Source organism: Struthio camelus, chromosome 1 (assembly GCF_040807025.1).
Source record: "Struthio camelus isolate bStrCam1 chromosome 1, bStrCam1.hap1, whole genome shotgun sequence".
NCBI lineage: Eukaryota > Metazoa > Chordata > Aves > Struthioniformes > Struthionidae > Struthio > Struthio camelus.
This window is the reverse complement of record NC_090942.1, coordinates 205,914,147-205,929,597: the sequence shown is the minus strand read 5'-3', so window position 1 is coordinate 205,929,597 and position 15,451 is coordinate 205,914,147. Positions and strand designations below refer to the sequence as shown.

The 15,451-nt window shown below is 44.8% G+C and overlaps 2 protein-coding genes across 9 annotated transcripts in view; one reads left to right on the top strand and one right to left on the bottom strand.

Annotated features, from left to right (window-relative positions):
- Positions 1 to 12,636, bottom strand: part of ALKBH8 (alkB homolog 8, tRNA methyltransferase) — a 54,631-nt gene extending 41,995 nt beyond the window's left edge. Inside the window, exons 1-6 of one of the 7 annotated variants that reach the window (XM_068930338.1) lie at positions 12,554 to 12,630; positions 7,660 to 7,803; positions 6,954 to 7,049; positions 6,096 to 6,172; positions 4,626 to 4,866; positions 3,323 to 3,454 (exon numbers count right to left, since the gene is read on the bottom strand). In XM_068930338.1, coding sequence (XP_068786439.1) covers positions 3,323 to 3,454; positions 4,626 to 4,866; positions 6,096 to 6,170 — 448 coding nt within the window. In that variant the 5' untranslated portion in view covers positions 6,171 to 6,172; positions 6,954 to 7,049; positions 7,660 to 7,803; positions 12,554 to 12,630. Of the gene's footprint in view, positions 1 to 3,322; positions 3,455 to 4,625; positions 4,867 to 5,453; positions 5,612 to 6,095; positions 6,298 to 6,953; positions 7,050 to 7,659; positions 7,804 to 11,560; positions 11,678 to 12,261; positions 12,305 to 12,553 lie in introns of those variants that run through there. The other 6 variants (XM_068930340.1, XM_068930336.1, XM_068930337.1 and 3 more) reach the window with 6 other exon arrangements.
- A 27-nt stretch (positions 12,637 to 12,663) lies between these two features.
- Positions 12,664 to 15,451, top strand: part of ELMOD1 (ELMO domain containing 1) — a 59,914-nt gene continuing 57,126 nt past the window's right edge. Inside the window, exon 1 of one of the 2 annotated variants that reach the window (XM_009683804.2) lies at positions 12,664 to 12,729. The gene's annotated coding sequence lies outside the window, so the exon portion shown is untranslated. The remainder of the gene's footprint in view (positions 12,730 to 15,451) is intronic. The other variant, XM_068930344.1, reaches the window with a different exon arrangement.

Genomic DNA, 15,451 nt, shown 5'->3' with positions numbered 1-15,451 from the left:
AGTTGTCTGTAGATGTAAGAATCTTATTCACAGAACAGCTGAGGTTGGAAGGGACCTCTGGAGATCATCTAGTCCAACCTCCCTGCTCAAGCAGGGTCCTCTAGACCACGTTTCCCAGGATGGCACTCAGACGGGTTTTGAATATCTCCAGGGAAGAAGACTCCACTCCCTCTCTGGGCAACCTGTGCCACTGCTCTGTCACCCTCACAGTCAAGAAGTTTCTCCTCCTGTTCAGGTGGAACTGCCTGTGGTTCAGTTTCTGCCCGTTGCCTCTTGTCCTGTTGCGGGGCACCACGGACAAGACTCTGGCCCCATCCTCTTGACACCCTCCCCTTCAGATACTTGTACACATCGATCAGATCCCCCCTCAGTCTTCTCTTCTCCAGGCTGAACAGGCCCAGCTCTCTCAGCCTTTCTTCAGAGGAGAGAGGCTCCAGTCCCCTCATCATCTTGGTAGTCCTCCGCTGGACTCTCTCCAGGAGTGCCATGTCTCTCTTGTACTGGGGAGCCCAGCACTGGACACAGTCCTCCAGGTGAGGCCTCCCCAGGGCTGAGGAGAGGGGCAGGATCACCTCCTTCCACCTGCTGGCAACACTCTGCCTAATGCACCCCAGGAGACCATCGGCCTTCTTGGCCACAAGGGCACACTGCTGGCTCGTGCTTCACTTGTCCACCAGGACACTCAGGTCCTTCTCGGCAGAGTACTTTCCAACAGGTCAACCCCCAGCCTGTCCTGGTGCCTGGGATTATTCCTGCCTAGGTGCAGGACCCTACACTTGCCTTTGTTGACCTTCAGGAGGTTCCTCTCCGCCCACCTCTCCAGCCTGTCCGGGTCCCTCTGAAGGGCAGCACAGCCCTCTGGTGCGTCAGCCACTCCCCCCAGTTTAGTATCATCAGCACACTTGCTGGGAGTGCACTCTGTCCCTTCCTCCAGATCATTGATGAATATATTGAACAAGATTGGACCCAGGACTGACCCCTGGGGGACACCACTAGCCACAGGCCTCCAACTTGACTCTGCGCCATTCACCACAACCCTCTGAGCTCGGCCATCCAGCCAGTTCTCAATCCACCTCACTGTCCACTCGTCTAACTCGATCTTCCTGAGCTTACCTAGGAGGATGTGATGGGAGACAGTGTCCAAAGCCTTGCTGAAGTCCAGACGGACAACATCCACTGCTCTCCCCTCATCTACCCAGCCAGCCATTCCGTCATAGAAGGCTATCAGGTTGGTCAAGCATGATTTCCCTTTGGGGAATCCATGCTGACTACTCCTGATCACCTTCTTGTCTTCCATATGCTTAGTGAGAATCACAGAACGGTTGAGGTTGGAAGGGACCTCTGGAGATCATCTAGTCCAACCCCCCTGCTCAAGCAGGGTCCTCTAGACCACGTTTCCCAGGATCGCGTCCAGGCAGGTTTTGAATATCTCCAGCGAAGGAGACTCCACTACCTCTCTGGGCAACCTGTGCCACTGCTCTGTCACCCTCACAGTCAAGAAGTTCTTCCTCATGTTCAGGTGGAACTGCCTGTGGTTCAGTTTCTGCCCGTTCCCTTTTGTCCTGTCACTGGGCACCACGCACAAGAGTCTGAAGGACCTCCAGGATGAGCTGTTCCATCAGCTTTCCAGGGATGGAGGTGAGGCTGGCAGGCCTGTAGTTTCCTGGCTCCTCCTTCTTGCCCTTTTGGAAGACTGGCGTGACATTGGCTTTCTTCCAGTCCTCAGGCACCTCTCCTGATCTCCAGGACCTTTCAGAGATGATGGAGAGTGGCCTAGCAATAACATCCGCCACCTCCCTCAGCACTCGTGGGTGCATCTCATCGGGGCCCATGGATTTGTGGATGTCAAGTTTGGACAAAAGATCTCTAACCTGATCCTCCTCCACCAAGGGAGAGTCTTCCTTTCTCCAGCCTTCCTCTCTTGTCTCCAAGGTCTGGAATTCCTGAGGACTGGCCTTAGCAGTGAAGGCTGAAGCAAAGGCGGCATTCAATAACTCTGCCTTCTCTATATCCTTTGTTACCAGGGCACCCGCCCCATTCAGCAGCGGGCCCACGTTTTCCCTAGTCTTCCTTTTGCTCTTGATGTATTTGAAGAACCCCTTCTTGTTGTCCTTGACATCCCTTGCCAGATTTAATTCCAACTGGGCCTTAGCCTTCCTTGTTGCATCCCTGCACACTCTGACAACGTCCCTGTATTCCTCCCAAGTGGCCTGTCCCCTTTGCCACAGCCTGTGTACTTCCTTCTTCTGCTGCAGTTTGGCCAGGAGTTCCTTGCTCCTCCATGCAGGTCTCCTGCCCGCTTTGCTGGACTGCTTACTCAGAGGGATGCACTGATCTTGAGCCTGGAGGAGGTGATGCTTGAATATGAACCAGCTTTCTTGGACCCCTCTTCCTTCTAGGGCCCTACCCCAGGAGATTCCCCTAAGTAGGTCCCTCAAGAGGCCAAAGTTAGCTCTCCTGAAGTCCAGCGTTGCAATCCTACTCATTGCCCTGCTCCCTCCTCGGAGGATCCTGAACTCCACCATCTCATGGTCACTGCAGCCAAGGCTGCCCCCAACCTTCACCTCTCCAACTAGACCTCTTTGTTTGTCAGTACAAGGTCTAGCATTGCACCTCTCCTCGTTGGCATCTCTACCACCTGAGTCAAGAAATTATCATCAATGCTTTGCAGGAACCTCTTTGACTGTTTGTGCCTAGCTGTGCTGTCTTGCCAACAGATGTCAGGGTGGTGGAAGTCTCCCAGGAGAACCAGGGCCTGTGATCGTGAGGCTACTTCCAGCTGTCGGTAGAAGGCCTCATCGATGACTTCCTCCTGGTCAGGTGGCCTGTAGTAAAGCCCCACAACAGTGTCACCCATGTTACCCTGCCCTTTAATCCTTACCTCAACTTGCTCTCAACTTGCTCTTCATCCACCCCGAGGCAGAGCTCCATACATTCTAGTTGCTCCCTCACATGAAGAGCAACTCTATCACCTCGCCTTCCTGGCCTGTCTTTCCTAAAAAGCACATAGCCATCCATGACAGCATTCCAGTCATGTGAACTATCCCACCACGTCTCTGTAACCGCAATGAGATCACGGCCCTGAGACCGCACACAGGTCTCTAACTCTTCCTGCTTATTCCCCATGCTGCGCGCATTAGTGTACAGACCCGTTGTCTGGAGTACAGACAACGTAAGACCCAATTTCTAAAATACTAAGAACAAATACACAATGATTTCAAACAACACATCTTTCAACACGCAAACTTCTTGCAAACTGCAACTGTAGGAAATACCAGTGTGAAAATATTTTAAAGGTCTAGATTTGTATGGTTTTGCTCACCATTCTGAGTATCTTCATCTTTTATCCAGTCAATAATTTCTAACATCCTCCTTTCTTCCTCAGGAGAAATAATCTTTTCAACTACTGTTAGGCCTGGAGGCAAGTTTGTAGGTACAGCAGTCTTCCAAAAAACTAGGGTGTATGGAAAAAGAGAATATGGTTTATTTTCCCTAAACAGTGACAATGTGTTCCCTATAGGTTATAGCTATAGGAATATTTACTATTTGTAGGAATACAGTATAGCTATAAGAATATTTGCTTTAAGGATGCAACAGAGCCTTGACTGGTTTCTGATTTGATGAATGAATGATCCTTTTTGACATGATGAAACAAGATAAAACCCAAATACTGCATAAAACAAAACACTTTATGTTTTAATGCATAAGACAATAAGACTCCACGCTTCCCAAATGCAAAACCGTCTGTTTTTCTGCCAAAATAATGATTAAGAATTTTCCAGTAATTTCAGGAGAGATTCTATCAGCATTTCAGTTTAACTTTCATTTAACTTCCAGTAAAATTTATGTATTAACTTCAGTGATTCATCTCTGCGTCTGGCTGTCAAGCAGAATATCACTGAAATTCTAATGTTCCAACTACCATTAACAGGGAAAAAACATGCTTTGTTATTTCTTATATTTGATGCCCAGAGAAGCAGTGTGAATCAAATATGGAAGACCACAATGCTATACCTATCTGAACAGAAAATGCCGCTGACCCAGAGGCCTTCAGCTAGCTGTCCTAATTTTTTTTAATTAAAAATATCTATTGTCTGACAGAACGTACAGATCAACCTTTTTGCACCAGACACTATACAAACTCACAGGAAAAGTGACATAGGAAGAGGGTTCCTATCCTAAAAACAGTCAGTCACAAAAGAGAGGCTGGAGAGAGCAAAAAAGCAGAAATCTCATTGTACCTATTTTCCTTCCCTGGGGATGAGAAAGAGATCACAAGGTCAAGGTCACAGAAGTAGTCCAGTGAACTATCCTGAGATCTCCTGGATCCCAATTTAGCTCCTTAATCACAAAACCTTTATGTGCAGCACTGAATGGTCTGGAAACTACCTAAATGACCACCTCCTTCCTTGTGCCTCCAAGCATAAAGGAGTCCAAAGCAGAGCATCCTGTCATCAAATACAAGGAGAAAAGGATATTTTTGTGAGGTATCTTAGATTCTGGTTTCTATTCTCTGTCTCCACTTACAGAGATCAGTGGGTTTGTAACTACATTTACACTCTAAGAAGCAAAAGCAAAGGGAAATACTGTTCATTAAGTTTCACAGGTGAACAGAACAACAATACCTTTTTCCACAAAATTAATATATAGAACAATATTTTGGCCGAAGTCCTCCAGTGCAACTTCTTTCCCATTGAGGGCATCAAAGGCTTTCTTGGCTTCTTCTGTTGTCTCATATTTCACAAATGAATATGGTTTATTCGGTGGCATTAAGAGTGTTTCCACCAATCCATATCCTTCTACTATCCTGAGTAGCTGGTGTCTGCTCATCCCATTACCTAGACCACCATTGGCAACAACCAAGCTCTAATTGAAGAGAAATAAAAGGAAAAGGAGAATTAGTGATTACTGTTGATCGATCTGAAATAAACACTCTAACAATACAACAGCTCTATAAAGAAAAACGGAGCAAGACCACGAATACTCTTCTGTATTCCACACAAACTATTTATATTTCGATTAGCCTGGTGTCTGAGGCTAGAGCACAGGCAATCTGTATTTGTCCAGCGCACATTCTGGCATAAAAGCTTTCAACCTCTGTCAAGATACAGTTTCAGTTATTGCAAGCAGCTGCAAGACCACTTAAGCTTGGAACTGGCATGCATGTGTCCTCAGGTGTACTGCAGGTAAAAAGTGACACTGGCAGACATAATTTTGGAGTCTTCTAAAAAGGAGCTTTTGTGAAGACCTGTTACTACTAACAAAAACAAATAGAAAAACTTTATTAGACTGTGATTCTTTTTTGTTGTTGTTGTTAACAAAGGATTTCCCTTCTTTGCCAAGGAGTCTTTCCAAGTACAGAAATTGGTATTCCCAGCCTCACTCCATGGGCCTCATACAAATGGAAGCAGCCTTTAAAAACAGAGCATCTAGCTCTGCTCTAGCACTCTTACCTGAAAATTTTCCTGCTTACTTTTATATGCAAGTGGGATCCCATCCTTGGTAACACAGATTACTTCAAGTACAAAGCATAATTGCTTAATGTTAGGCTTTCATAGTGATTTATGACCAGAATTTTCAGTGACAGTTTGTAAGGACCACTGCTGGTTCGCTAAATATCAGAAGAAACACAAAAAAATAGATTTTTAAAGGACTACTATTTAAGGAAAGTCCTTTGCAGAAACCATAGTCCTTAAAAAAAAAATTAGGAAGTTCTTTTGACATGTGAATAGGTATGTGCCATAACTAGATGTTCAGTCTAACCATGGAGGATAAAGAAGTTTAAACCTCATTTTAAAGGTAAATGAGGATGCAGTCTAGAAGTTTTGATTGAGCTCTGGTGACTCCACACAGCTAGTAACAATTTACTCACATTGCCTCCATGTAACACCTTTCCAGAAAACTCTCAGACAATCTTTTCCTTAAACTCTATAAATGTTCTGTGACCTTTTCTGAAAGCAGCTGGTAAAGTGTTCAATTGTTTCAAATGATAGCATTTCAGTTCTCTAAAAGGCTGAAAATTAGGTTTAAAATTGAAGAGAAGGATTTAATAACGAAAAAGATGACAGTAATTTTTTTTAAAACGATGAGCATACCTGAGATACTGCTGAGATTGTCTGTTGTGGGGGCTCTGTTAACACTTCCTTTTTAGACAGCATCAGGCCATCCATTACTGATCAAATTTTTCAAGGATAACCACATTAATGTATTGTTATTAATGTATTGTTAAGTACTGTTATTAATACAAATTCCAGAACGTTACTAGCAGGGAGACCCATTGTGTAGGGGAAACGAGGAGACTCAAACCAGTGCTTTTACTGACTATAGACACTTCATCTGCATGGACATTCACTACAAAACAGCAGCACACACAGCAACTGATCTGTGACTTATGACTGAGCAATGTCAATATAATCAGATGCCCTGCACTAAGCCTGTAAGGATATTGTGGAGCCTTGACATAAGTCAGCACTATGACTTCATTTGATACATGACTTACGAAAAGTGTTCCATCATCCCTTAGGAGCTTGGTGGACTCAAAAATTATTCATTTGGGTAGATTAGATGGATAATTTGGTACCTGGGGCAGCGTAAAGGGAAAAAAAAATCTAAAAAAAAACCCCATCTACAAGCAACACTAGGGGAGGAAAAAAAAAAATCCTACAAAGACTTACAATACATACAAGATTGCTGGGTCATTTTAGCATATGCTCACACACTGTGAAATCTCAGTGAAGACAAAGCCCCATTTTGTTAGGAAAATGTATAAAGATTTAACATGTTTCTGTATTTGAATGGGAAGAATTTGCAAGATCAAGATGAATAGAGCAAATGATACAGTACTAGAATATGTTTCAAGCCAATTTAGCATCTCCCCACAGCTGACACAAAGAAGTCAGACTCTCTAATATCCTCCCTCCCCTAGCCCCTGGCCGCAAGTTCCTGCCGCTTACCTTTTGCTATCACCAGTATCCACCAGGTACTTCTCTGATCTGCTGTAACTCTCTACCGTGACAGAAAACTAGCAGATCAAAAAGCTGGGTAGTTTTCTGTTAGGTTAGGGAATAAAGTAGATTATGGAAAATTTCATTGAGTGTCATAATGAAGACAAAGAACTGCCCTCTCTTGTACCCTTTTATGCAAAAGAGAATGTTTGCAAGGGATGAGAATGTTCTCCCCTTTTCAACAGCTGCAAGTCAGTCAATCAGTTCAACTCCCACAGAATCACAGCCTAAATCAATTTAGGTGAAGAAAACAACATAGGAAAGATTCCTAAGATAGACAAGTTTTTAACAGGGTGTGTAGGTGAGACAGATTATATTTGATGAAAAAGTATACAGGAAAAAGATACAGAGCTAGAAGCCAGAGAAGAAAAGAAATCATCAGAAGAAAGAAGAAAAGTGCATCTACTTCAACAGGGTAATGTTTTTCATCATCCTCCCCAACCCAAACTATTGTTTCAGGCTAAAAAAACTTCATCCAAAGACTAGCAATGTCTCTCCACAGACATTAACAGCTGAAGTCCAATTCCGCTTTGGAATCAAAGAGGTACAGCCAACCCTCAGTCTCAAGAACTGCATTTCAGAAAAACATAAGGGAAATTAACACACAGATAAGCAGCATTTTCACACACACATAAAAATCAGAGCTGTGAATCACCTGTGTGGCATGGGAGACACACTCAATGCCCTCATGTCTCATCAATGTGTGCTGAGCTCTGACCTGCTTCCTCAATATTTTCTTCCTCATTTTACAAGCTTTCAAATGGTCTTGACTGGCTTCGTCAACTTCTCTGCCGGAGATCTGGGGAAGAGAGGTATTAATACATAGTAAGTGTCCTGCTTGAAAAATGAAATACCTCAGTCTGCTCTAGCACACCGCTCTGCTATAGCGTCCCTGTGATCTTTAGGGTAGCAATGGAACTTTTGATAATTCCAGCTTTCATGAGTTATTTGGGGCTGACAAAACTGAATCTGCAAATCACTGTCCTCCTCAGTCAATAGCACAGTTCTCCTAACCTTAGAAGGTTTGTTATTAAACTCTCTTTTGTTAAGAGGCTTCCTCCTTGCTGCATACATCTTTTTGTAGTTTTTACTCTGCCTGCTCCTCCTGTTTTCACACAGTAATTTCAGTTGATTTCCTTCTCCTTCTTACACAGTCTCTCCGGAGCAGAACAAAGAAAAAAACGTATCCGGAACTGCTATGACACTTGCATCATCTTAGCTTCTAAGTTATTCAATGCCTCACTTAATGCTTGAGTTTTGGAGAGGAACTGCTCCCACTGGCCTCCTATTTCAGACTTGCCACTTTCAAATGAATATGACATTTGGCAAAATTTGCTTTCTTGAAAGTAGAAAAATGTGTCTGATACCTAGAAGCCCAAGAATGAGTGATCAGAATGCTCCCACCTCATCTGCTTGAGGATATCTGCCTTGGGAGATGTGCTAAACACATTCCTGTCATGGGAAGGAACAAAAAAAATTGTGTACATCTGTTGACTGTTGAATTAGTGGCAGCATGCCATTTACCCTTCAGTAACTCACTGGCAGGTAACTCATTCATGGGCCTTCCCCAGGTTTTGTTGCATCTTTTGCCCCTCCTGGTCTACTACCATACTGAGATCAAGCAGTAGCCTTCCTGTAACCCTCTGAGCCTACTTTCTTTTCCCACTTCCTTCAAACCTGAGGAAACAGTCCAGACCTTACTTAAGACTATGACAAAGCTTCCAGACACTGATGTAGCCAGACTGTGCCTTTCCCCCCCTCCCCTCCCTATAGCATAATCCCTTTCCCATATTTTCAGGGTTCCCTCTCTTCTACTTCTTTCCTAAAAGCAGAGCTAGACAAACCACCTGCAGCTCTCTGTCTTTTCCCATTCTTTTACTTCATGGATTCCCTAACAATCTTTCTCTTCACCTCAAAAAATGTTAAGTAAGTATAGTGGTGATTGGTATAGCTTTCTTTTTTTTTTTTCTTTTTTTTTTTTAATTTAAATACGCCAACGGCTCCATCAGTCTGTCATCTGTTTGCATATTTTCCAGCTTGCAAGATTGGTCCCTGATACCTAAGCTGCAGACACAACCACTATAATAGGACAATGTGTCACAGGAAAACAATAAAGGCCAAAGAAATGATTCATTTTATTATTTGATGAAACTTTGCACTGAATGCCTTGGTGAATATTTGATTTCTAAAAAATGAAAATATGTTAGCAAAATTATAAAAAATTATAGAGTCGAATAGGAACTGTAATTATATAGTCATTGTGGCTGCTGCAGAGTTACCATTGTCAAAACGCACAACCATTAACTATACTGCTGAAAATCTTTAAGGAGAACCCAAGGGAAAACCGCACCCAGTAGCAGTAAGATTCTAATCCTCCACAAAGGAGCAAAATAAATGCTGCTGAAGAAAACTCAGTGTTTTGCACCTCTTTAACATCTGTTGCTTCTTTCTCCTACCCTTGCTTTTCCACTCACAAACTCCATTTTACAGCAGTCTCAAATTAAAATACTTGCCAAAGAAAACTAGTTGAAACACAGGGTAACAATGTTTTCTGCCAAATCCGGCAAGCTATTAGCTATTCTATCCTGAGGTTGTATCAGAGGTCCACCACCAGGTTTGAGACGTGGCATGAATAGCTGCAACAGCTTGAACCCTGGCCTCTTGGCCACGCATTATTCAATTTTTACACAGATCCTGACCACATAAAACCTGTATTTACATCTCAGCCTTACAAGGAAACCAATAGACTACTCGGCACCAAGATCCATCCTACCAGCACTAGACTGTTGCCAGTTCCTACAGTCACTTATTTGTAGTTAATTTGAGTATAACTGCACTGATACGCAGCGTAAGCATAGTGTAGGAAAAGTAAATCTCACTAGTGACAAATCTCTAAAAGGGCATAGTTTCAAAAGAGGAAAGATATCTACTGAAATAATTCATTTATATGACTTCAGAAACATAAAGGGTAGAGGCAGAAGAGCTTGATGGGCTATCCAGCACATCTTCCTTCCTGTAAGAGGTTATTATGCATTTATTAGCTTCCTTCAGAGACTGTTCCAAGACAGAGCTCACTAAGGGCTTTTGCTTATCTTCTATTCTTATTTTCTCCCTTCCTTTCCTGAATCTTTTGGTACTTTCTTAACTAATTATTTTCCCTTCTGGATTGCAAACAGTTAGGGAGTCCTCAGTTCATTCCTCGACCAAACCACACTTGCTTTCAAAGGCAGTAAGTTCAAAATACTTTTCCTATTGAAGAGTCTTCATTTAATCTTCAACCAGGGTTAAACGCACATACAACCCCAACACTCTCCTAAACACTCATTAGCCAAATAACAGTAGAGAAATCTCCAATTTGCTTAGACAAAAAGACCAGTGAATTTATATTTCACCTGGGAAAGAAAGAACACAGAGAAAAACATAAAACAAACTTAAAGTGCTAGTTCATCTTACTGCATGAACAGCTAAAAGAATATTCTGAGAAATCAGATGAGAAGGATGTGTGGATGGGAGGTTGCTGGGTTTTTTTGTTGAGAGAGACTTCAAACTATATAATTTATTGCTAGAGCTATTGGTTACTGGCAGGTAGCATCACAGCATCTCATGGGAAGAACGTGGGTTTTTGTCTTTGCCAAGAAAAGGAGAACAAAAGATAAATGCAAGTAAAGCTATCTGTAAAAAAAAAAAAAAAAAAAAAAAAAAAAGGCTCTCATCAGAAGAGGCATCTGTTTACAGCAAAGCTCCCCTAAGCACATCTAATAGGCTAACCCCTACCAGAAGGGTTCATCTGATTTGCAGGCTTGTTCAGCAAGCTCATGCATGAACACATTGTCGAAATAACAGATTTGGTCCTAAAGGCTTGGTCTGCCCAGTTGTATTTGCCGTACTACGGCGAACAAAGGCCTATAGCTTTACAGAGGCTACTCTGTCTTGTCCATGCAGGTTCTTATCCTCTCCTTGAGGGAATAAGCAGTCTCAAATCACTTTGCAGGAAAGTGGAAGAGAGACCCATCTTTGATTTTGGTAAGATGCGGGTGCAGAAAGAGAATAAAAATACATTGTAATGCATAGGAGGAGTTCACTCTTTGGAATCATGCAAATCTGTTTCAGTAAGAGAAGTGTGGAGACTATACACATCACCTATACCAGTCATACCGCTGTCAGACAGCCTCCTCAGCACAGGCCCAGCCAGAAGAACAGCACACCCAAGTGAAAGGTCTGGCACAGAGGGTCTACAGCTCAGCATACTGGGTGAGCGCATCTGACCTCAGAGAAAAGCAGCCCTGGGTTTAAGCAGGCCTCAGACAGCAAGCCCTGACAAACTCCCACATTTTCTAGGCAAAAGTCAAGAAGTAGCGGCCCAATACTTGGAAAATCAGCATAAAAACCAAAGCAGAAATACTACTTTCCACGCTGTTGTTAACTCCGAACCAACACAACAAGGGACAGATGAGGTGCAACCCAGCTGCCTAAACCAAGGTATTTAAAGTTAGTGGAGAAGCCCTACCCTACGCTGCCTACTCTTCTAACTGCTGCTCCAAAGCGCTGTGTCATACCTGCCGGCATCATGCAGATGTCTCTGACCCCTGGAGGTGTCCCAGATAGCACTAGATGCCTTCACGGGGACAGCAGAACCTTCATCTCAGTGTTGTTATCAGAGGCTTGATTCTGCAGCCACCAAAACCAACAGTTTTCCTTGGCCTTAGTTGAGGAACCACAGTCATACCTAAGTAAAAAACTTTATTTGGTAGCGCTTCATACTCACTTTCCAAGCACCCGGCGGCAGAGCATTCATGACTACTGCCACCTCCCTTCACGAGCATCAGAAAGTAGCTCCTCAAAACACACCAGTCTACCCTAACAACCTCAGCTCCCCTTACAGGGGGGCACACACTTGTTCTGAAATTACTACACGGGCACCTGAAAGCTTTAACTAGGACTGGAAGGGAGGCGGGGGGAGACGGCCTGATCTGCCCCAGGAGCCACTTCCGCAGGGAAAAGCGCCTCCTCCAGCCGAGCTGAGCCAAACAGGAGTCACCAGCAGAGGGAGCACTAAACCCAGCTATTAAGTTTGGCAGTTTATTATCGAGTTTGGGGGGTTTGTTTCGTTTTCAAGAAACATAAATGCATACAGAAACTGCATACACACAAACACGTCAACACTCCTAGAAGAAATGAAACACGGAAACCCTCATCGTCTAAGTGGCGACCTAGAAGCTCCAGCATTGTCCAAAGACGCCTGAAAGCGCTGGCGTACCCCTACGGTTCTTCTCGCAGCGTTTTTGACAGCGATGCCTGAGCCTCCCAATGATATCCCCCAAATTCATGCGGTGTGAGCATTTGCTGGCTTGGCCCCCGCCTCTCGCTGAACACCCGCTGCCCCGCCAAGGCCGGGGCCGGGGCCGCGCCCCAACGGCCCGAGCGCGCGCCCCGCGGGCAGCCGGGCGCGGCAGCTGCCCGCACAACCGCGGCCGAGGCCAGAAACCGATCTTACGGCCGCCACGGCCCAGGCGGGCGGGAGAGCGGCGGGCGGCGCCGCCGCACGTTACCTGGCTGGAGGCGGCCATGTTGGGGTAGGCGAGCCCGGCGCCGGCGCTGCGTCATGGCGGCGCCCCGCCTCGGGCCCGGGTCCGCCCCGCGCCCGCAGCGCCTCCTCGGTGAGGCGGGGGAGGGGGGAACGCGCTCTTGGACGGTAATCAGCGTTGAGGAGGAGCTGGGAGCGAAGGTAGAGTTTTGTCTGGCGTGTGGTAGTACTGTCCGCGTTGGAAACAGGGCTCCCAACCCTTTTTAAAGTGGTTAAGGGGCAGGAGTTAGGGAAATGAGGGGAAAGGGGGTAAAAATCGTCCTCTATATTCAGTCTCCTGCCTTGGACACACGCTTGTTTTTCCCCATTGAAGTACGAAGGGTCCAGAGGAAACACTGGCACCTAAATCCTCCCCAGAAAGAGGAAAATGGACTTGAGATGACTGGTAGCCGCCCACGCCTTCCCGCCCCTCCTTGGATTTTCGAGGCCTTTCCCTCAGTCCCTTCAGTTCCTTTCTCCCTTTCCCCTGTTTCTTCACTGTCTTTCAGCCGTTCCCCAACCGTCAGGCTCTGATCCTCTCCCGCTGCTCCACCACCTTCTGCCTTCCATCTTAGCACTTCACCTTGTTTTTAATGTGACTCATTTTTAAATTGCTCTACCTCCTTACTTCTGTTCACTGTAAGAATCAAAGCAGCCCAGCGTGTACTTGTTGGCAGTCGCTCTCTTCATTGCCTCCTTCTTTTCTCTCTCAATAAAACCTGCTCTTTATCTTCCTCCTCCCGATAAAAGAAATTCTGCCACTGAACTAGGAGCAAAGAGAAGCAGCTTTTGAACCCACATCCCCAGTGGAGTAAAGTCACCCTGTGCCACGCTGGCCTCAGTTCCTTAGCTAGTGGACCCCAGCAAAGGGACATACAGATTAGGACACACTCTTCTCCAGTGTGCCTTGCCTAGAGCTAGGGATCCCAAAACACATTACATGAACCATATCTATCGACATTGCGGATTAAAGAGAGCTTCGCTGCTGCCTGGGCAGAGGTGTTTACCTGGCAAGGGCTGAGCACTCCCCAAAGGCTCTTACATACAGTTCCTGCCTGCATGCAGGCATTTATCTCAAGGCAGACGACAGTGGGAGTAGGGAGGGAAAGGAACAAGGCGAAATGAAGAGATGGGGTCTAGTTTGTAGGGGTACGAAGTTAGAGCTGCAGTATGGAAGCACGTGGCTAGAAGACATAGAACTGGCTTCATTACATGGAAGGAGAGAAAGGAAGGGATGTGTCAGAAGGGTACAGAGGAAAACATGATCAATGAGCGTACACACAGCCTAGCACAGAGCTAGTATCCAGAGCTATAGTGTTGTCAGTACCCACAAATGGCACCATCACAGCCAGCGCTGACCATATCATCTTTGGGATGCCCTGCTCTAGGAACAAAGGAGTACAAAACCACATCAGTACAGCAAAGGCAGCAGTAGGCTGAGAAAGACAAAGCCTCTGGGTTTACAGAAACATTTCCCCAGGCCATCCCTCTGCTCGTTAGTCACCCCACAAAGGCTTCTTAGTAAACATGTGCTGTTGAGCAACCTCCTCCTCACTGAAAGGATGTAGGTTCACAGATCATTGGCACCTGTATAAGAAACTGATGCCCTGAATCAGAGACACAACATAAAAGTCTTCTATTGCCCTTCTTTTTTTTTTTAATCATCATAGACTAGGCTAGCTTTATACTACACTCCTAGATCAATCTCCCTTGAAAGGGAAAGACTCCCTTTCTCCCTTCTTCTTCTAAAATACTAAAGTTTAACATTACCTACTTTTTCTGCCTTTGCTAGGTTAATATTCTACATCTCAGCTTATTCCTTAAAAACTGCATTTTTTTCCCCTCTCTATTTAAATACTAGGCTCATTTTATCTCTCTTTCTCAACCTCCTGGGGGCATTTAACCTTTTTTTAGATCAATTAGATATGGGATTCCCAGGTGGGTGGTGTGCAAGGCAACCAATGAGCCTTTCAAATCCCTAGTCAGAAGCCAGTGGCATGACTTTGTCCCAGATCCACTCTCTGGAAGAGTCTAGCCATGCAACTAACTAGGCAGGGCTGTGCTTGGGGGAAAAAAAAAATCTCTCTCCCTTGGAACACGTACCATGACCTAAGCTTGACGCAGCTGTCCAACAACACCAAGGATGTGAGGCTGGAGGAGCACATCTGCCAGCCTATGAAGATAGTATTTGGCTAAACAGGGTCATCACCTTCCTTCCATCAGTCAGTGGTAGTACTCTACACACTTGACCCAAACAGGCCACCTGTGCCTTCTCAAGATATTATGATAGCAATCATCTCTTATAGCTCTTTTGCTTACATTTTTCCATATGCAAAGTTAGAATATTAACTGCCTACCTAATGATGGTATAGCAAGGAGCTTGTTAATCTTTGAAAACACCAAGTATTATCATCTGGGCTTTTTGTAAGCCAGAGTGAAATGGCATAAGAATAACCAGACACAATGTCAACAGCTCTTCTCTCTATTAGAGTATTCTCTGAGGCCCTCAGCCTGGGAATCTGTGAAACCTGAAAGCTACCAAAAAGCTGATTCTAAGGAAATCAGTTTGTACTTCATTACCAACTTGTTCTGACAAGTGGAAAACATTTGCCCAAAGGGTGTTTCTGTTTTACTGTTCTAAGTGCCTATGTTCCAATTCAAACCCCTAGTTTTGTGTGTTTTATCCCCCTGGGATGCATTGTTGGTAGGTAAGAAACAGAGCATAGGCTTAGTGGAATGTTACATTTCAGAGCGTAAAGGACAGATTCTGGCAGCTGCCTGATCTTGGTGTTCCCTAGTCATCACTTGGGTGAAACCACTGCTTCATCCTTTTGACAATTACTTTCTGGGAGAGAGCAGGCATATTGTATAATTTGTTCTTTAA